General features: G+C 36.1%; 1 protein-coding gene across 1 annotated transcript; it reads right to left on the bottom strand.

Annotated features, from left to right (window-relative positions):
• Window positions 1-2,937: 2,937 nt before the first annotated feature.
• LOC124394772 (olfactory receptor 52K1-like) lies at window positions 2,938-3,882 on the bottom strand (the record flags this gene model as incomplete). Its single annotated transcript, XM_046863212.1, has 1 exon — window positions 2,938-3,882. A coding segment is annotated over exon 1 (945 nt), but the record flags the coding sequence as incomplete, so codon positions are not given.
• Between the last annotated feature and the right edge of the window lie 17,878 nt (window positions 3,883-21,760).

Genomic DNA, 21,760 nt, shown 5'->3' with positions numbered 1-21,760 from the left:
GATAGTTCGGTTTTCTAAGATGGCTCATTTCATACCACTCCCTAAACTGCCCTCAGCCAAGGAAACCGCCCAGCTACTGCTGCAGCACGTGTTCCGGCTCCATGGTCTCCCTAGTAATATCGTCTCGGATCGGGGTCCGCAGTTCACTGCCAATTTTTGGAAGGAGTTCTGCCGCCTCCTGGGTATCTCGGTCAGCTTGTCCTCCGGGTTCCACCCGTAGACCAACGGCAGGCTGAAAGGTTGAACCAAGACCTGGAGACAGCCCTCCGCATCCTTTGCACTGACGACAACGCTTCCTGGGCTTCGCAATTGATATGGGCCGAATATGCCTATAACACTCTGCCGTCCTCAGCCACTGGCCTCTCCCCGTTCCAAGCCGCTTATGGCTACCACCCGCCCATCTTTTCATCTCAGGAAATTGAGTCCTCAGTGCCCTCAGCCTGTGCCTTGGTCAGGCGCCGCCGCCGTGCCTGGAGGAAGACCCGGGTGGCTCTCCTCAGGTCTTCCCGCTGCTATGCCCGCTGGACCAACCGCAGGCGCCGACCGGCGCCCGTTTACCGCCCCGGCCAGAGGGTTTGGCTCTCTACCAAGGACCTGCCACTAAGGGTCGCATGCAGGAAGCTGGCCCCTCGTTTTATTGGACCTTTTCCTATATCCAATGTACTCAATCCTGCGGCCGTCTGCCTCTGCCTTCCCAGGGTCTTCCGTGTCCATCCCACCTTTCATGTTTCGCGCCTCAAACCTGTCCAGGCTTGCTCCCTGGTTCCCTCCACCAGACCCCCTCCGCCCGCCCGGGTCGTTGGCGGGGGCCCGGCCTTCACTGTGCGCCGTCTCCTGCGCTCCAGGCGCTGGGGTCGGGGCTTGCAGTACATTGTGGACTGGGAGGGCTACGGCCCTGAGGAGCACTCGTGGGTCCCTGCGCGCCACATTTTGGATCCCGGCCTTGTTTCCTGTTTCCACCGTGATCATCCGGACCAGCCTGGTGGGCCGTCTGGAGCCGGCCTGAGGGGGGGGTACTGTCAGCCAGCAGCGCGGGCACTTCCGGTGCTTCCACTTCCGGGGAACCGTCCAGGCCGCCATCTTGCCATCACATAAATAGACACATAGACACGGCTTTCTCACCCGCGCTGCCAGATTGTCTCGTTGGCTTCCGTGTTTTTTCGTTGAGACTTCCCTGTCCCTCGGTTTCGTTTTTTCCCGTATTTTGCTTTCAGTTTCGGATCTTCCGGTTTTTGTTTCTTCTTTGTTTTTTCAGCGATTTCGCGCCGCGCCGCCGTCGTGGCTTTGCTCTGTTTTCTTTTTCTCTGTTTTTTTCATTTTCTTTTTTTTCTTTCTCTATTCCGGTCGGGAGTTTTCGTTTGTTTCTCTCTGTTTATGGGCGTTTTCTCGGTGGACTATTTCCCCTGGAGGACTGTACGTTTTTGCTCGGTTGTTGTGGATTACTTTATACAGGGGACCATAAGTTTTCGGACACCTTGCTTTTGTGTGGATTACTTTTCACAGGGGACCATATGTTTTTGGACACGTGTTCTTGTGTGTTTTTTTGTGTGATTATCTTACCCTGAGGACCGTAAGTTTTTGGACACTTTGTTTTATGTGCTTTCTGGATTATTTCACATTAAAGTCTTCTGTTTAGCTTTATTGCTGCGTCCTGCATTTGGGTCCTACTTTTGCACCACTGACATTAAGCATGAATTCTTAGTCATACACAATGCATTTTATGTATTTATGTTTAAGTTATATGTGTAAACACTAAAAAATGGAAAACATTCTTTTTTTGTTTGAATGGTTAATAGCTTAATAGTAATAGTAACATCACAATGCTATTAATCAACCAGTTTTCATTAGATATCTAAAATATTTTTGTTTGCATTGAAGGAACTAATATAATTATGTACATAAACAAACTGCAAAATGGAAAACATTTTGTTTTGGTTTGAATGGTTAATAGCTTATAGTTTAAATTACATTCAAGTTGGAAACCAGATTTTATTTATTTATTTTTTATTTTGATGGTTTTTATTGTTTTTTTTTTTTTTTCCCCAGACAGCTGTTTTTCTAGTTGACTATCAGATGACTGCAAGCATCTCTATTCCAAACAAATAAGTTGTGTCATGCTTTAATTGGTATTGGCTAATTCTAAAGTATTTCGAGCAACTTGACTAAAATGAAACACATCAGTATACCACTAAGTTTTTTTGTTTAGTTTTCTTTTTTTATGTATTTATTTATAAAAAATAAATAAATAAATAAAGAATACTTTAGAGTTTGCCATTCATTAGCTTTCTAATATAAAAATGATCCCTATTAGTCATTTTCTGTTGTTTGAACAACGACGTCCATACATTTTTCATTTTAAGATTTGGGTTAAAATGCTGATTTAGGCTATTTGCCGCCATCTTGTGGTAATATATTAATTATCTACGCTACAGCGCATGTGGAAACTTTGACTTTTGAACTTACATTGTGATTATTGTTTGAAAAGTGTCCTGTTACTCGCAGTATTTAACTTTTTTTTCCCTGTTATGCACACTTTAACTTTATATTTACATGTTATTGCCCATTAGGTAGACTGCACTGAACAGCAAAAGGAGAGCTACTGTACTTATATTAATTCTTTCGGTTATCAATTTTGATTATCCCACAAAAAAGATAGTATAGGATCAGGGTGATAATGTATGCAAAATGATAATCAGTGAGATAATTCATTGTGCATATATAGAAGGCAAAGAATTCAGTAATAATCACATATCCAAACAATGGTTAATGCAAAAGAACAAGTTAATATAATTTAATTTTCATTTAAATGTTTGTAATACATATAAAATGTTATAGAACTAAGCTTATCTTAGTATAGTGTATACTTATGAGTACAGTCAATTACAATAATAAAAAAAAAGAAATTCTGATAGATTCATTCATTTATTATTGCACTGTGTTTGACATTTTTTGTTTCTTAAAAATCTTTAGCAACTTCTCCTGCAGTTCCTCAGTCTTTAAACTATATATGATAGGGTTTAACATGCCTGGCAATGTGACACACACTGTCAAAATTGTTGTGTAAAGATCAATCGACTGCACTAACTTTAAGCTCCCTAGTATATAAGCAAAACTCACTGGCATAAAATAAATGAGGACCAGGGCCATGTGAGTAAGACAGGTATTAAAGGCCTTCCAGCGTTGTGCTTTGGATGCAATTTTCAACACTGCTACCACCACTATTACATATGAGCAAACAATAAAAGTCAGAGGGCCAAGCAGAACAGTTAATGTCTTTGTAGTTGCAAGACTTCTGTTATAAGAAATATCTCCACAGGCTAAATTGAAAACCTGACCATGTTCACAGCAACAGCCTGGCACTACCCTTGATCTACAGTAGGAGAGACGACTGGTCAGAACTACAAGGTAAGCTTCACATGAAAATACCAGTAACCACAATCCAACTATGATAAGCATCATCCTCAGATTAGTACTGATTGTTGGGTAGCGCAAAGGAAAGCAGATAGCAATTAGGCGATCATAAGCCAATAGAGCCAGTGAAAAGGATTCCATGTCACCAAAAAAGTGCATGAAAAACATTTGAGTAAAGCATGCTTCAAAACTGACGTGATTCAGATTAAATACAAATGAAGGAACCATTTGTGGAATAATTACACTATTTATAGAAATGTCAACTACAGCCAGGTTACACACCGCAAGAAATTTGGGGTTATGTAAACTTGAGTTCATCATGATCATAGACAAGAGCATTAAATTACATAGTAAAGTAATCAGGTAGATAATTCCTAATGCCAGGATCAGGTAGTTCTTATTGCCCAAAGAATTGTAAGCAACAAAATAAAATCCATTGTCAAATGAAACTGTTCCATTGGAGCTATTCATTTGAAATTCTTCTTTAAAGCTGTGAAAAGAACAAAACAATTTTTATTAAAATAATAAAATGCTTACTACCAATACCTAACAGAAGCTTGACTTGCAATGCAATAAATACAATTAGTCCACTCAAATGCTCTAAAAGACCCACACAAATGTCACAAGTATATAGAGATTTGACCAAAATTTAAATAGCAATTTGGGATTAATTAGTCACTGTGTTTACAAACAAAGAAACAATTATCTTGCAACACACACCACACATTACACCACACATTTCTCTTGAGCACCTAATTAGAGAAAAAGAACTTATATTTATAGCTCTTTAGTATATATTCTTTAAACATTTGGAAAGCTTTTTTGTTTTGATTTATATTAGCCTTAATTGTATCACATAATATAGGTCACAAATTATTACTAGAAAATAATAATGTTTCAGAAACTGGTAATAATACATTATAAAATTTTGCTCAATTGTAAAGTCTCCACTTGGCCATAGACTCATATATATACTTTGTAACAAATTACAGTGCACCTGTTGTTTCCCTAGTCCTTCTTTATAAGTCCCTGTGCTTGAATGTGTTTTGTCTGACTTTTCTTTAGTTTCCTATGTTCTAATTTCGGTGCATTAATATTATCCTATTTGTTCAGACTGACGTTATTTGGGGTTATGTTATATATCATGTTCTTATGGTATATCCTATGTTACATTATCTCTTTTGTTTTGAGATTATCTGTTATTTTTTATGTTGTTTATGTCATTTTGTATGTTCTTGGTTCTGAGTTTTTGTTTGTTTTGAGTCTGTGCATTACGGTGGCCGAGAAGTGCAAAACACATTAACAAATCCGAAAACAAATTAACAAATGCAAAAACAAATTAACAAATCCAAAAACAAATTAACAAATCCAAAAACAAATTAACAAATCCGAAAACAAAACAACAAATCCGAAAACAAATTAACAAATGCAAAACCAAAATAACAAATCCGTAAACAAATTAACAAATCCAAAAACAAATTAACAAATTTGAAAACAAAACAATTTAATTTAATTTAATTTAATTTAATTTAATTTAATTTAATTTAATTTAATTTAATTTAATTTAATTTAATTTAATTTAATTTAATTTAATTTAATTTAATTTAATTTAATTTAATTTAATTTAATTTAATTTAATTTAATTTAATTTAATTTAATTTAATTTAATTTAATTTAATTTAATTTAATTTAATTTAATTTAATTTAATTTAATTTAATTTAATTTAATTTAATTTAATTTAATTTAATTTAATTTAATTTAATTTAATTTAATTTAATTTAATTTAATTTAATTTAATTTAATTTAATTTAATTTAATTTAATTTAATTTAATTTAATTTAATTTAATTTAATTTAATTTAATTTAATTTAATTTAATTTAATTTAATTTAATTTAATTTAATTTAATTTAATTTAATTTAATTTAATTTAATTTAATTTAATTTAATTTAATTTAATTTAATTTAATTTAATTTAATTTAATTTAATTTAATTTAATTTAATTTAATTTAATTTAATTTAATTTAATTTAATTTAATTTAATTTAATTTAATTTAATTTAATTTAATTTAATTTAATTTAATTTAATTTAATTTAATTTAATTTAATTTAATTTAATTTAATTTAATTTAATTTAATTTAATTTAATTTAATTTAATTTAATTTAATTTAATTTAATTTAATTTAATTTAATTTAATTTAATTTAATTTAATTTAATTTAATTTAATTTAATTTAATTTAATTTAATTTAATTTAATTTAATTTAATTTAATTTAATTTAATTTAATTTAATTTAATTTAATTTAATTTAATTTAATTTAATTTAATTTAATTTAATTTAATTTAATTTAATTTAATTTAATTTAATTTAATTTAATTTAATTTAATTTAATTTAATTTAATTTAATTTAATTTAATTTAATTTAATTTAATTTAATTTAATTTAATTTAATTTAATTTAATTTAATTTAATTTAATTTAATTTAATTTAATTTAATTTAATTTAATTTAATTTAATTTAATTTAATTTAATTTAATTTAATTTAATTTAATTTAATTTAATTTAATTTAATTTAATTTAATTTAATTTAATTTAATTTAATTTAATTTAATTTAATTTAATTTAATTTAATTTAATTTAATTTAATTTAATTTAATTTAATTTAATTTAATTTAATTTAATTTAATTTAATTTAATTTAATTTAATTTAATTTAATTTAATTTAATTTAATTTAATTTAATTTAATTTAATTTAATTTAATTTAATTTAATTTAATTTAATTTAATTTAATTTAATTTAATTTAATTTAATTTAATTTAATTTAATTTAATTTAATTTAATTTAATTTAATTTAATTTAATTTAATTTAATTTAATTTAATTTAATTTAATTTAATTTAATTTAATTTAATTTAATTTAATTTAATTTAATTTAATTTAATTTAATTTAATTTAATTTAATTTAATTTAATTTAATTTAATTTAATTTAATTTAATTTAATTTAATTTAATTTAATTTAATTTAATTTAATTTAATTTAATTTAATTTAATTTAATTTAATTTAATTTAATTTAATTTAATTTAATTTAATTTAATTTAATTTAATTTAATTTAATTTAATTTAATTTAATTTAATTTAATTTAATTTAATTTAATTTAATTTAATTTAATTTAATTTAATTTAATTTAATTTAATTTAATTTAATTTAATTTAATTTAATTTAATTTAATTTAATTTAATTTAATTTAATTTAATTTAATTTAATTTAATTTAATTTAATTTAATTTAATTTAATTTAATTTAATTTAATTTAATTTAATTTAATTTAATTTAATTTAATTTAATTTAATTTAATTTAATTTAATTTAATTTAATTTAATTTAATTTAATTTAATTTAATTTAATTTAATTTAATTTAATTTAATTTAATTTAATTTAATTTAATTTAATTTAATTTAATTTAATTTAATTTAATTTAATTTAATTTAATTTAATTTAATTTAATTTAATTTAATTTAATTTAATTTAATTTAATTTAATTTAATTTAATTTAATTTAATTTAATTTAATTTAATTTAATTTAATTTAATTTAATTTAATTTAATTTAATTTAATTTAATTTAATTTAATTTAATTTAATTTAATTTAATTTAATTTAATTTAATTTAATTTAATTTAATTTAATTTAATTTAATTTAATTTAATTTAATTTAATTTAATTTAATTTAATTTAATTTAATTTAATTTAATTTAATTTAATTTAATTTAATTTAATTTAATTTAATTTAATTTAATTTAATTTAATTTAATTTAATTTAATTTAATTTAATTTAATTTAATTTAATTTAATTTAATTTAATTTAATTTAATTTAATTTAATTTAATTTAATTTAATTTAATTTAATTTAATTTAATTTAATTTAATTTAATTTAATTTAATTTAATTTAATTTAATTTAATTTAATTTAATTTAATTTAATTTAATTTAATTTAAATTAACAAATTCAAAAACACATTAACAAATCCAAAAACACAACAACAAAATTCAGACAAACCGGAAAAGGTATAATTGAATGGATTGGTGAATGGAAACTTACCGATCATTGGACGAGACACCTGTCATTCACCTGTATATCTTGAATGACAGATGTCTCGTCCAATGATCTGTAAGTTTTCATTCACAAACTATACCTACCTTTTCTGGTTTGTCTGAATCGTTGCAAGAAACACATTAATAATTCCAAAAACACAACGATAAACCGGAAAAGGTAGGTCTAGTTTGTGAATGGAAACTTACCGATCATTGGAAGAGACACCTGTCATTCAAAATATACAGGAAGTCTGAAATCTTATAACTTTGTTTATTGTACATGAGTAAAGTTCGCCGTTTACTTTAAACTATTTTTATTATTTCGATTAGTGCGTCTTTAAATATAAAAAATAACAGAAGTAAACATTGGCAAGCAAGGAGAAGATGAAATTAATTCAAAACTACTTTGAGGAAGGACATTCAGTTGCAGTAATGTTGGAGATACTGCAGTATATCATCACAGAAATATTAGGTTCTACACTTTCTCCTGCCACAGACTGTTACTTCAGACACTTTCTGGTCTGATATCCATAACTGGCTTTACCCAAAGGTACCCCATCTAAGAAATTTCACTGTGAAGGACATTATCTTTGGACTTGTAATGAACAATAACAAAGACTACTTTCTTGTTAATAATATACTTCTGATTGGAACATTTTATATACATAAATGGAAATACTTAAAAGTGAAACCAACAGGTTTTTTTGCAATATAATTTAATATTTCTTTAAAAAAAAAGCTTTTAAAGTGATTAAAAAGAAAAATGCAATGAATCTTTTGTCCTTTATAGAAAAAAAATATTTTACAGAATAAGCCCATAGCCCTGTTAATTTTTTTCCTTTTTTTCCTTTAATTTAATTTAATTTCAATTTAATTTAATTTAATTTAATTTAATTTAATTTAATTTAATTATTATTATTATTATTATTATTATTATTATTATTATATCTATTTATTTATCTATTTTTTCCCTCTTTCCCATAAATATATGTGTATATATTTGTAATTTCATGCACCTGTTCTGTGTATTGTAATGTAAATTGTACTTGCTATTGCCATGGTGTTTGTATATGGTTAATTACTTAATAAAAACATAAAGAAATAAAGAAAAGAAAAAGAAAATAAAAAGACTGTTGTACTTCCTGTATATTTTGAATGACAGATGTCTCGTCCAATGATCGGTAAGTTTTCATTCACAAACTAGACCTACCTTTTCCGGTTTGTCTAAATTTTGTCGTTGTAATTTTGGATTTGTTAATGTGTTTTTGGATTTGTTAATTTGTTTTCGGATTTGTTAACTTGTTTTCGGATTTGTAAATTTGGTTTTGGATTCGTTCATTTGTTTTCGGATTTGTAAATTTGGTTTTGGATTTGTTCATTTGTTTTCGGATTTGTTGTTTTGTTTCCTAATTTGTTAATTTGTTTTGGAATTTGTTAACTTGTTTTCGGATTTGTAAATTTGGTTTTGGATTTGTTAATGTGTTTTGGATTTGTTAATGTGTTTTGGATTTGTTCATTTGTTTTCGGATTTGTTATTTTGGTTTTGCATTTGTTAATTTGTTTTCGGATTTGTTAATGTGTTTTGCACTTCTCGGCCATTTTGCCTTATAACACTTTGTGTTTAAGTTTATTTAGCTACTGTGTAATATTCTTTTCCCTTTAAGAACCCGAGCTGTTTCAACATGCTTTGGGAACTCCAAAATTTGTCCACCACATGTGCTTTTATAGCTTCCTGGTCACCAGTTGGACAGATTACACACGTGTTTCAGAGCATGGTCACGCAGAGGCATTCCAGAACAAAGACATTGTCTTTGTGTACCCTAATGACATATTGGTTTAGTTCAAGATCCCTGAGGAGCACACACACCATGTTTGCTTGGTCCTTTACTGACTGCTTACAAAATCAGTTGCTCATCAAGGCAGAGAAATGTGAGTTCCACATGCATTCAGTCAGCTTCCTGGGGTATAATATTGAGGATGGGCAAATCAGAGCATATCCTGAGAAGGTGTGAGCAATAGTGGAGTGGCCCAGGCCAATGAATGTTAAGTAATTACAGTGCATTCCACACTTTGCAAACTTTCACTGCTGATTTATACATGATTATAACCAGATAGCCCTTCCCCTTACATGAGTCACCTCCCTTTGGACAACCAAGGACTCCCAAGCATTCTCCCAGCTCAAAGAACTATTCATATCAGCTACCATTCTAGCACACCCTGATCCCTCGTGGCAATTCATAAAGAAATTGGATGCCTCTGATGCAGGGGAAGGGGCAATACTGTTCTAGCAAAACAGTAAAAAAAAATTTGCCCATGAGCCGCCTTCTCTCGAGCACTCCTAAGTGACTGATGCGGGAATGCAACTATTATGTGGAGAATTGTGAGTTGCTAATTGTAAAATTGGTTATACAGAAATGGAGTGCACTGGGGCACTGAATCCAGGGTTGTAGGAACTGTTACTTAGAAGATTGAGGCAATTCTATAATTCTGCCCCATATGTAGAGAAGAGATTGTTTAGCCCTACTCTGTACCACCAACAACCGCTGCCTCACAGACCCCCACCATAGGCCTGCACCCATGTATCGACCAGGGCAGATGGTGTGGCTGGCAATAAAAACATACCACTCTGAACCAGCCCCAAGGAAGGTCCCCCAGTACCTAGACTCATTTGTCATTGAGAGGATTATTGACCTCTTTGTAGTAAGACTCAGATGACCCAGATCTATAAGACTCTACTTAACCTTTTATTTATCACAGTAAAATTAGTCCTAATTGCTACTCAATGCCCTCCAGCTTATCCCCCTCCAACCACCTGGGTCATAGACTACTACCCAGCCTACATATTCATATAAATATATGTGTACATATTTGTAATTTCATGCACCTGTTCTGTGTATTGTAATGTAAATTGTACTTGCTATTGCCATGGTGTTTGTATATGGTTAATTACTTAATAAAACATAAAGAAATAAAGAAAAGAAAAAGAAAATAAAAAGACTGTTGTACTTCCTGTATATTTTGAATGACAGATGTCTCGTCCAATGATCGGTAAGTTTCCATTCACAAACTAGACCTACCTTTTCCGGTTTGTCTAAAATTTTGTCGTTGTAATTTTGGATTTGTTAATGTGTTTTGCACTTCTCGGCCATTTTGCCTTATAACACTTTGTGTTTAAGTTTATTTAGCTACTGTGTAATATTCTTTCCCCTTTAGGAACTCGAGCTGTTTCAACATGCTTTGGAAACACATGTGCTTTTATAGCTTCCTGGTCACCAGTTGGACAGATTACACACGTGTTTCAGAGCATGGTCACGCAGAGGCATTCCAGAACAAAGACATTGTCTTTGTGTACCTTAATGACATATCGGTTTAGTTCAAGATCCCTGAGGAGCACACCCACCATGTTTGCTTGGTCCTTTACTGACTGCTTACGAAATCAGTTGCTCATCAAGGCAGAGAAATGTAAATTCCACATGCTTTCAGTCAGCTTCCTGGGGTATATTATTGAGGATGGGCAAATCAGAGCATATCCTGAGAAGGTGTGAGCAATAGTGGAGTGGCCCAGGCCAATGAATGTAAATTAATTACAGTGCATCCCACACTTTGCAAACTTTCACTGCTTATTTATACATGATTATAGCCGTTCCCCTTACATGAGTCACCTCCCTTTGTCTGGACAACCAAGGACTCCCAAGCATTCTCCCAGCTCAAAGAACTATTCATATCAGCTACCATTCTAGCACACCCTGATCCCTCATGGCAATTCATAATGGAATTGGATGCCTCTGATGCAGGGGAAGGGGCAATACTGTTCCAGCAAAACAGTAAAAAAATTTGCCCATGAGCTGCCTTCTCCCGAGCACTCCTAAGTGACTGATGCGGGAATGCAACTATTATGTGGAGAATTGTGAGTTGCTAATTGTAAAATTGGTTATACAGAAATGGAGTGCACTGGGGCACTGAATCCAGGGTTGTAGGAACTGTTACTTAGAAGATTGAGGCAATTCTATAATTCTGCCCCATATGTAGAGAAGAGATTGTTTAGCCCTACTCTGTACCACCAACAACCGCTGCCTCACAGACCTCCACCATAGGCCTGCACCCATGTATCGACCAGGGCAGATGGTGTGGCTGGCAATAAAACCATCCCACTCTGAACCAGCCCCAAGGAAGGTCCCCCAGTACCTAGACTCATTTGTCATTGAGAGGATTATTAACCTCTTTGTAGTAAGACTCAGATGACCCAGATCTATAAGACTCTATTTAACCTTTTATTTATCACAGTGAAATTAGTCCTAATTGCTACTCAATGCCCTCCAGCTTATCCCCCTCCAACCACCTGGGTCATAGACTACTACCCAGCCTACATATTCATATAAATATATGTGTCTACTTAATGCACTACACAGACTACACACTACCTGGTCAACTGGGAGGGATATGGTCCAACAGAGCATTCCGGTGTTCCCAGCTCCTTCATTCTTGACCTCTCTCTCATCCAGGAGTGCCACTAAAACCACCCTGACAAACTCGCTAGGTCTCCAAGAGACTACCATTAGGAGGTACTGTTACAATCTACACTCACCTGTCATATTTCCTACTCCTACATTTTTGTGAGTGGCTGAATGCATCCACCCTAATCATCAGTGCACCTACAGCTAATTGCTCATCAGATGACAGCATACATAATCTGCTATCTTTCAGCCATTCATTGCGTTTGTTTTAGGTCTTAGTTTAGTATATTTTGTATTTGATATGCTCAATTATATTGTAGTTGCTGTGCTAATGCTTATCTCTCTGTGTTCAAAATTCAGCACTGCTCTCTTACCTGCTGATCCGCTAACTCACTCAACCTGCTGTAATGTCTCTAGGTTACGTATGTAACCCTAGTTCCCTGAGAGAACGAGACACTGTGTTAAAACGCTTTGGGAACGCCTCTTGTCCATGCTCCGAATCATGTGTGAAATCCGGGCAATAAGTAAGTCGTGACATCGTCGGTGGGCGACACCGTGCAAAACCAGGAAGCTACAAAATGGCTGAGCGATGTTAGCAACATTAACTTCTGTGAAAGAGAGAAGGTAAGTACTGCAGGGATGCAGGGAGTATGGCCTGTTGACGCAGCGTCACTGTCAGTGGTGCAAAAGTAGGACCCAAATGCAGGACGCAGCAATAAAGCAAAACAGAAGTCTTTAATGCAAAAATAATCAAGAAAGCACACAAAAACAAAGTGTCCAAAAACTTATGATCCCCAGGGTAAGGTAGTTCACACAAAAACACACAAGAGCAAAGTGTCCAAAAACTTATGGTCCCCTGTGTAAAGTAATCCACACAAAAGCAAGGTGTCCGAAAACTTATGGTCCCCTGTGTAAAGTAATCCACACAAAAGCAAGGTGTCCGAAAACTTATGGTCCCTTGTGTAAAGTAATCCACAAAAACAGGGTCAAAAACGTACACTCCTCCAGGTGAAATAGTCCACCGAAAAAGCGCACATAAACAGAGAGAACAAACAAAAAAACCCCACACGACCGCTAGGCGAACAAAACCCGAGAAAATAGGAGAGCGGGAATTTGTGAATGAAAAAAAAAAAATGAAAAAAACAAAGCAAGGCCGCGACAGGCGGCACGGCGCGAAACCGCGGAAAAACAAAGAAGAAAAGAAAACCGGAAGATCCGAAACTGAAAGCAAAAAACAGGAAAAAATAAAACCGAGGGACAGGGATGTCTCAACAAAAAAACACGGTAGCCAACGAGACAATCTGGCAGCAAGCGTGAGAAAACCGTGTCTATTTATGTGATGGCAAGATGGCGGCCTGGACGGTTGCGGGTTCGCGCTACCCCGGAAGTGGAAGCACCGGAAGTGCCCGCGCCGCTGGCTGACAGTCTCGTTCCCTCAGGAAACTAGGGTTACATACGTAACCTAGAAACATTCCCTTTCAGGAACTCGTGTTGAAACGCTTTGGAAACGAGTGTCCAATCACGCCATACTGACCAGTGCTTGCCTAGTGTGTTTGAACACCACCAGCGTGCAGGACAGAGGAGCATTTTTTATATGATATGGTATATGATATATGTGTGTATGTAAACTTTACGGGTAAATCTCATGGGTAAATTTTATTGTGTATGACTAGGGACAGGAACTGTACATATCATGTTATTTGTTTAAATTTAAGTAGTTTAGTATGTAAATTGTATTGTGTTTAGAGCCCAACCAGGGACAGGAGTTGAAAATTAGCATTTGCTATAAACTTTTTATGCAGCATTTCAGTGACGAGCTTGCTTTGACACTATGTATGTTTGCATTGTCACTGTCAAATAAATAAAATGAAATGAAAATGAAATGAAGCTCTGATTGAGCTAATAACAAACAGTCATCGATATAGTTTAAAACGCAAATGCCCTAAAGCCATAGCGGGGCAAGAGCCGCATTCATGCAGTTTGTAAATGTGCGGGGTGAGGGTGCTAGGCTAAACGGGAGGACCCGATATTGGTAAGCTTCACCCACAAAAGCAAACCTCAGGAACCTCCTGTGAGCATTTACATTTGCGGCATTTACATTTGCGGCATCAGTGAGCAGGAAGGATGGCTATGTGGAATTAGCCGTCCCTTAGATCTAGCTTGACAAACCAGTCCTCGGACTTGATCTGAGACATGACCTCTTTGAGGGTGACCATCCTGAACCTGAGCCTCATAAGTGAGCGGTTCAAGGAGCATAGATCTAGGATCGGACACAATCCGCTGTCCTTTTTCGGATCAACGAAGTACTGGCTGTAGAAGCCTGACTCTCTGACTAAGGAAGGAACCACCTCTATGGCCTCAGGAGGGTGCGCACTTCTTGTTCCAGGACCAGAGCCTGCTAAGGTCCCACCAGGGTGGGACACATTCCATTTAACCAGGGAGGAGAGGACCCAAATTGAATTGAGTAACCCCTCTCTATCATAGGCAGGACCCACCGAGATATGTCTGGCAGGCCTTCCCAAGCTGGCAGGAAATCTCTTAGGGGAACTTAGCTGGTCTCTGACCCTCCCAGAGTGGCTGGAGCAATGCCCTGCAGCCATTGGAGACTTCTGAGAGGCGGCAGGTCTCCTTCATCCGCAGCAATCTCTCGGGCGGAGATGGAGGGAAACACCCACTGGAGGAAGGCTGTGCCCAAGCACATCCTGTGGTAGGGCTACCAGCCTGGCCTCCTGTGCCAAGGCATCTTTTGCGGTCATCCACAGCTTCTGGTTGGAGCGTGTAGTGATGGTCTTGGAGATGGTCATGTCATCGATAAACTTGCTGATGTAGCTGGTCACTGTTGACGTGTACTCCTCCAAATTGATGGAATCACCATTAGTTGCAGCCTCCCTAAATATGTCCCAGTCAGTGCACTCAAAAAAAGTCCTCAAAACAGATTTTCATGGTTAAAATCTCCGGCGATAATAAACAATCCATCAGTGTGAGCATTCTGAAGGTCGCTAATAGCGGTTAGAGTTCACACAGTGCCTCCTTAGCATTAGCACTGGGAGGAATGTACACTCTGATAATGACAACAGTGGTGAATTCCTGTGGTAAATAAAATGATCAGCATTATACACTTTCACAAACTCCACTAGCTATGAGCAGTAGCATTAGACAAGCACAGAGTTCTTGCACCATTCCGTGTTGATATAAACACACATGCCACCGCCACAAGTCTAACCACACAGAGCTGCGTTTCTGTCCGCACGTAATGCCGTTTTCCTGTTTAGCTGGATGGCAGCTTCCGGAAATCTGTCGCTGAGCCACGTCGCCGTGAAAACAAAGACACACCAGTCTCTGAACTCTCGTCGCATGGTCCGCTGGAGTCGGATGTCATCCAGTTTATCGTCCAGGGAGCAGACATTAGAAAGAAGAATGGACGGGAGAGCTGGCCGGCTAGGATTAGCATTTAGCCGAGCACGGACACCTGCCCGCTTGCCACGCTTCCACTTCCTCGAGCAGCACTTCCGATGTCCCCTCTGGACCCCTCTGCCTGGTCTTTGTGGCCTTTGGTCTTTGTGGCCTAGGTCGCAGCAAGCCAAGGTCACAAAGGTTCTTAATTACTTCATCATGCAGATTAGTGGTTGCATGATTCCTGTACTGTAACAGTGTCTGGTGTTTGTACACATGAACATAGCTGTCTCTGGTGTAAATGTAATGTGAAAAGTCGGACTAAATACCGTAAAAGCATCATTTTTGGATCTGGAGAGGCCGATGCGAATAACTGCCTTTTTGGATTGTAGTGAATTAATAGAAGATAATGAATTAATAGAAGTGGTGTACATCCATCTCAAGGTAAAAAAAGGTAATGATACATTTTCAATATTTTGTATCATCTGATTCAAGGATGGCAATTGTGAATTCACAATAATTTGTTTGCACTGCATTCCTAACATAATCTAGTTAAATATTTAATTATTTCATATCACTGTTTAAAGAAGAAACATTGATTTGTCAAATAAACATAATTGTACATGTGTTAGGAAGCTGGGGAAGTACAGGGTCAGCTATGATACAGTGTTCCTGGAGCAGAATGGCATAAAGGGTTTTCTCAACTCCTGACCTTCTGAACACTACCACTGAATGCAGTACATTAACCATTGAGCAATCACCTGCTCTTTGGAGACCCCTTTAAACAGTTTATTCCCACATGAGTCATTATCATGGTTTACAGCAATGTGCCATGCTCAGGAGAGATGCCTATGACACGTGGCAATTGCATAAACATGTTACAATAATCAACCCAATTAACAACAAATGTGTTATAGTACATAAAGGGGTTGTCAAGTGAGATTAAGTTAACAAGTCCCCTGATAGGGATATACATGCAGAAAAAAATATTAATTGGTGGATGACATCATTGTAGCCCATTAGTGTTTTCATGTCAATGTGTGTAATGCTTTTTGCAAAATAAACAAAATGAACAACTCATTCCTTAATTACTCTATAAACATAAAATATTTCACTTTTTTTTAAAACAAAAATTCAAAATATGATGTTTAATTAGTGTATTATCTTCAACTATAAAAGTATGTGCTGATGTTTCCCTTTTACTACCATTATTTACAATTTACTTCATCTGGACTGTTAACATTTTACTGTACAGAAATTATTTGCAGACACATACACACGCACGCATACATATATATATATATATATATATATATATAGTCTGTGTGTGTGTGTGTGTGTGTGTGTGTGTGTGTGTGTGTGTGTGTTTTCCATTTTTATTTTAATATATAGCTATTAAAATAAGCACAAATGGATTTTAATTAAAATAAGGCCCTGCATATGCTAAAGTTTAAAGCATCAGTTCATAAAACACATGCAATCAAACTGGGAACAAGATCACAAAAAGAAAACATTGTGAGAAGGAAGACAAATAATCTGAAGATACATGACAACCATAATATTAATTAATCTGTGACTGCAATAAATGTTTTTCCCCGTTTTTAAATTTAATAATAACTATATTTGGTTATTTTAATTTCACACAATTAAACATTTTATAAACAACTGAAGTTATAACAGCCAGTTATAACTGCCAGGATCAATAAACTTTAAACAGTGGTAATCATGGAGGTGTAATCAGTGACTGTGCCAAAACAAAGAACAAAACAAACCAACTTACCTATGGTATAGTACATCCTAACCTGTCCAAAAAAAATACAGCGGATGTCATTCGCCTCTAACCCTAGTGTGTCTAAACAGAAATCTGAAAACTGAGGGTGGAATGTGGGGGCACACCCAAACTAAACAATATTTTTACTTCTGTATATAGTGCATTATTTTATTGTCTGTGTTTCCATTTCCATCTGCATGGTTCTCTATCTTGTTTACATTTTGGTTGAGTGATGTATGGGCAATTCATAATTCCTTTAGTGTTTCTTTTGCTAATTTATCTGCTTCCTCATTCCCTAATATTCCAGCATGTGCTGGAACCCATAAAAAATCCTGACCCTTATGCCTGTGTTCCTGAACCTGATACAATTTTTGCAATAATTTATATAAAAGATCTTGCCATGCTGTGGAAATTCCACGTCTTAAACTTTTCATTACTGATCTTAACTCTGTACATATCACAGGGTTTTTCGCCTGCTTTACTCAAATCATTCTAGAGCTAGTAAAATCAGTTTTGTTGAAAATACACATATATGATCTGTTGCTCTTTGACATTTTAACTTTGTGCTGAGGAATATAAACTGCTGCAGCAGCTCTGACTGATTTTGGGTATTTTGATCCATCTGTGAATATATGGGTCATATTATTGTATGCTTGATTTATGTACTGTTGAACAAACATTTTTATTGGAAAATTTAGTTATTTAATTTTTTGTTTGTTTTCTTATGAATAGATAAGTCAATTTCTGGCTTTGGGTACAGCTATGGGGCTATATATGGAATTACCACAGAAGAAGCTACCTCTATCCCAGACGATCCCATTTCCTGTGCTTCCACATTTGCTATCCAACCAATCTGTGAATTTGTGAATCAACTGAATCTGTGTTTTTGATATTGAAAATCAAAGTCCCCATTAATTTGCCCAGTCTTCTACTTTGTTTACTGCTCCCTGCATGCAATTTACCACATATTTCCTATTTCTACCTCTCTTCCAAAAGGCACCATCATCTGTTTAGTCAAGTCAAGTTTATTTATATAGTGCTTTTCACAACAGACATTGTCTCAAAGCAGCTTTACAGAAATCAACAGTCAAGTGAATGGTGTGTATTTATCCCTGATGAGCAAGCTGCCACGACTGTGGCAAGGAAAAACTCCCTTAGATGTAATGAGGAAGAAACCTTCCTCAGTACATCTAAAAGGTGACATCAAGAGTTGGATCATAAATCTTTCAAGAATACAGAACACTGGAGAGAGAAAACTAACATGAGTACTGGAGTATAAGATTATAAGGAAATGTTCTTTCTACAGTTTTTGGTATAAAAGTAGGAGCTACTACTCAACATTTGTGATCATCACAGATCCAGCAACAGCTTCTCCATGCCAGAGCCTTTAAACACTCCAGGAGGTCCAATGTCAAAACTCCACACATGTAGTGGGATCCAAATGGCACTGGCACATCTCTAGATGGTTCAGGATGTTTGCGAGTTCAGCATCTACTTCTTTAAAGTCCATAAGACCATAAAGTCCATCTAAGACCCAAGATGGCGGCGCGAGCACATCGCGAGGCTCAGGGTCTCTCCAGAATCTGCAATTTTGCGGTATTTCTGTTGCTCATATCGGGTCTGTTCGTGCAGAACAGCTGTGCATATACATCGTACACCCGACGTGAGCTTTTGGATATTGGTTTACGACTCCCTGACAGTTTTATGGACAACATTCATCTCCTTCCTGAGGTCACCAGAGCACCCGAGGCAGCTCACTCTACCCGGCCGGGCGGAAGTGCTCGCAGGCGGCATCGAGATCGTAAACAAAGGCGGGGGAAGCGTGGTGGAGTGAAAGCTAAGCTAAAGCTAACACCACACCGGCTCTCTTTACCCAGCATCTTCCTCGCCAATGTTCGGTCGCTGGTGAACAAAATGGAGGAGATTCGAATCATTGTTCAGCTAACCTGGAGTTTCTCATGGTTAAATGTAGACCGTTTTATCTACCGCGGGAGTTCACTTCCACCATTATTACTGCTGCTTACATTCCCCCTGATGCTGATGCTAAGCTCGCTATGAAAGAACTTTATGCGGCCATCAGTAAACAACAGACTGTTCACCCGGAAGCTGCGTTTATTGTTGCAGGAGATTTTAATCACTCAAACTTAAAGGCAGTTCTTCCAAAATTTCATCAGCATGTTTCATGTCACACCAGAGGGAACAAAACTTTAGACCATGTATACACAAACATGGCTGGAGCTTACGTTGCAACCCCCCTCCCCCACCTGGGACAGTCAGATCACCTTTCTTTGTTTCTCACCCCCAAATATGCACCCCTCATCAACCGGGTAAAGCCATCAGTAAGAACCATCAAGGTGTGGCCCGCACACTTCACACTTCAGGAAAGGTTTCTACACACAGACTGGAGTACATTTGCTTCTCAGGCCACCAGTGACTCTCACACAGACATTGACTGCTATACCTCCTCTGTTCTGGATTACATCAGTTCCACCACAAACAGTGTTACTACCCAGAAACAGATCATTACATACCCTAATCAGAAGCCATGGATGAACAAGGAGGTGCGCCTCCTGCTGAAGGCACGCACTACTGCCTTCAGGTCAGGTGACGCTCAGGCCTACAGCACATCCAGAGCTAACCTGAAGAGGGGCATCAAAGAGGCCAAGCACTGCTACAAGCTAAAGATAGAGGAGCATTTTTCTAACTCTGACCCTCGACGCATGTGGCAAGGCATCCAGGCCATCAGTGATTACAAATCCTCCCACTCCACCCCCGCTGCCACTGATGTCCTCTTTCTGAATGAGCTTAATGACTTTTATGCTCGCTTTGAGAGAGACAACAAAGAAACTGCCACAAAGCTCAAACTCTCGGCTGATCACTCTCCAATCAAACTCTCCTCCACAGATGTCTGCAATGCACTGAGCCGGATCAGCGCTCACAAAGCCGCTGGACCAGACAACATCCCTGGTCGCGTACTCAGGGCATGTGCTGAGCAGCTCGCTGGGGTCTTTACTGACATCTTCAACCTGTCTCTTGCCCAAGCAGCTGTTCCCACTTGCTTTAAATGTACCTCCATTGTGCGAGTGCCAAAACACCCCAGCGTGCCTGAACGACTACCGCCCTGTAGCACTGACACCCATTGTCATGAAGTGCTTTGAGCGGCTGGTCCTGGCACACCTGAAGGACTCTCTGCCAACCACATTTGACTCCCACCAGTTTGCCTACCGAAGCAATAGAAGCACAGAAGATGCAGTTTCCATGGCACTGCACTCTGTGCTCACACACTTGGACAATAAGAACACCTATGCACGTATGCTGTTTGTTGACTTCAGCTCAGCATTCAATACCATCATTCCAACCAAGTTAATAGCCAAACTTCTAGATCTGGGCATTAACACCTCCACCTGCAACTGGGTCATGGACTTTCTGACCAAAAGACCCCAGCAGGTTCGATCTGGCTCCATCTGCTCCAACACCATCACACTCAACATTGGTGTACCACAGGGCTGTGTGCTGAGCCCTTCCTCTACTCCCTCTTCACCTCCGACTGCAGGCCTGTGAATGGATCTAACTCCATCATCAAGTTTGCAGATGACACTACCGTGATTGGTCTCATCACCAACAATGATGAGACTGCCTACAGGGAGGAGATCCAGCACCTAGCCACATGGTGCAACAACAATAACCTGCTCCTTAACACCTCCAAGACAAAGGAGCTTATTGTGGACTTCAGGAAGGAGGCAAGAGGCACACATGACACCACCCACATCAACGGGATGGCTGTTGAGCGTGTCTCCAGTTTCAAGTTCCTGGGGATCCACATCTCGGCAGACCTGTCTTGGAACATCAACACCTCCAGCCTGGTCAAGAAGGCTCACCAGCGCCTCTTTTCCTGAGGACACTTAAAAAATCAGCTCCTCGGATATCCTGGTGAACTTCTACCGCTGCGCAGTAGAGAGCATCCTGACCAGCTGTGTCACAGTCTGGTATGGGAGCTGCTCTGCTGCAGAGCGTAAGGCACTGCAGCGGGTGGTGAAAACTGCCCAGCGCATCACAGGGACTCCACTCCCAGCCATGGAGGACATCCAAAAGAAACGCTGTCTGCGTCGAGCTCGCAGCATTCTTAAGGACCTCTCATCCCGCCCACAGACTGTTCACTCTTCTGCCCTCTGGCAGGCGTTTCCGGTGCCTCCGGACCAGGACCAGCAGACTAAAGAACAGCTTTAGAGAGCTGTCTCTTTAGTGAACTCTGACACTCACTGATACACTACCACATTCCCCCCACACCTCACACTCTTTGCTAATGGACTCTCTGAACAAAAACATATGCTCACCAAGACACCGATCATTTCTCACCTCACACTTTGTTATTGCACGGACTGTTTACACAAACCTTGCTCATTTGCACACTGCTCTTTTTTGTATTGCTGCTCACCATTAACTTATCACCACTGTATATATACCCGTTCTCTGTTTATAGTTATAGCAATATTATTATGTCCACCGCTTACATCCTTCTGTAAATCTCTGTGTAAAGTAATAGGCATCTGTATAGCATGTTCATAATACATATATACATTCATCTGTATATTATTGTTCATAGTACATATATATTCATATTCATCTGTAATTATATT

Source organism: Silurus meridionalis, chromosome 12 (assembly GCF_014805685.1).
Source record: "Silurus meridionalis isolate SWU-2019-XX chromosome 12, ASM1480568v1, whole genome shotgun sequence".
Lineage (NCBI taxonomy): Eukaryota > Metazoa > Chordata > Actinopteri > Siluriformes > Siluridae > Silurus > Silurus meridionalis.
The sequence above is the reverse complement of the archived record's forward strand: the minus strand, read 5'-3'. Positions and strand labels throughout refer to the sequence as shown.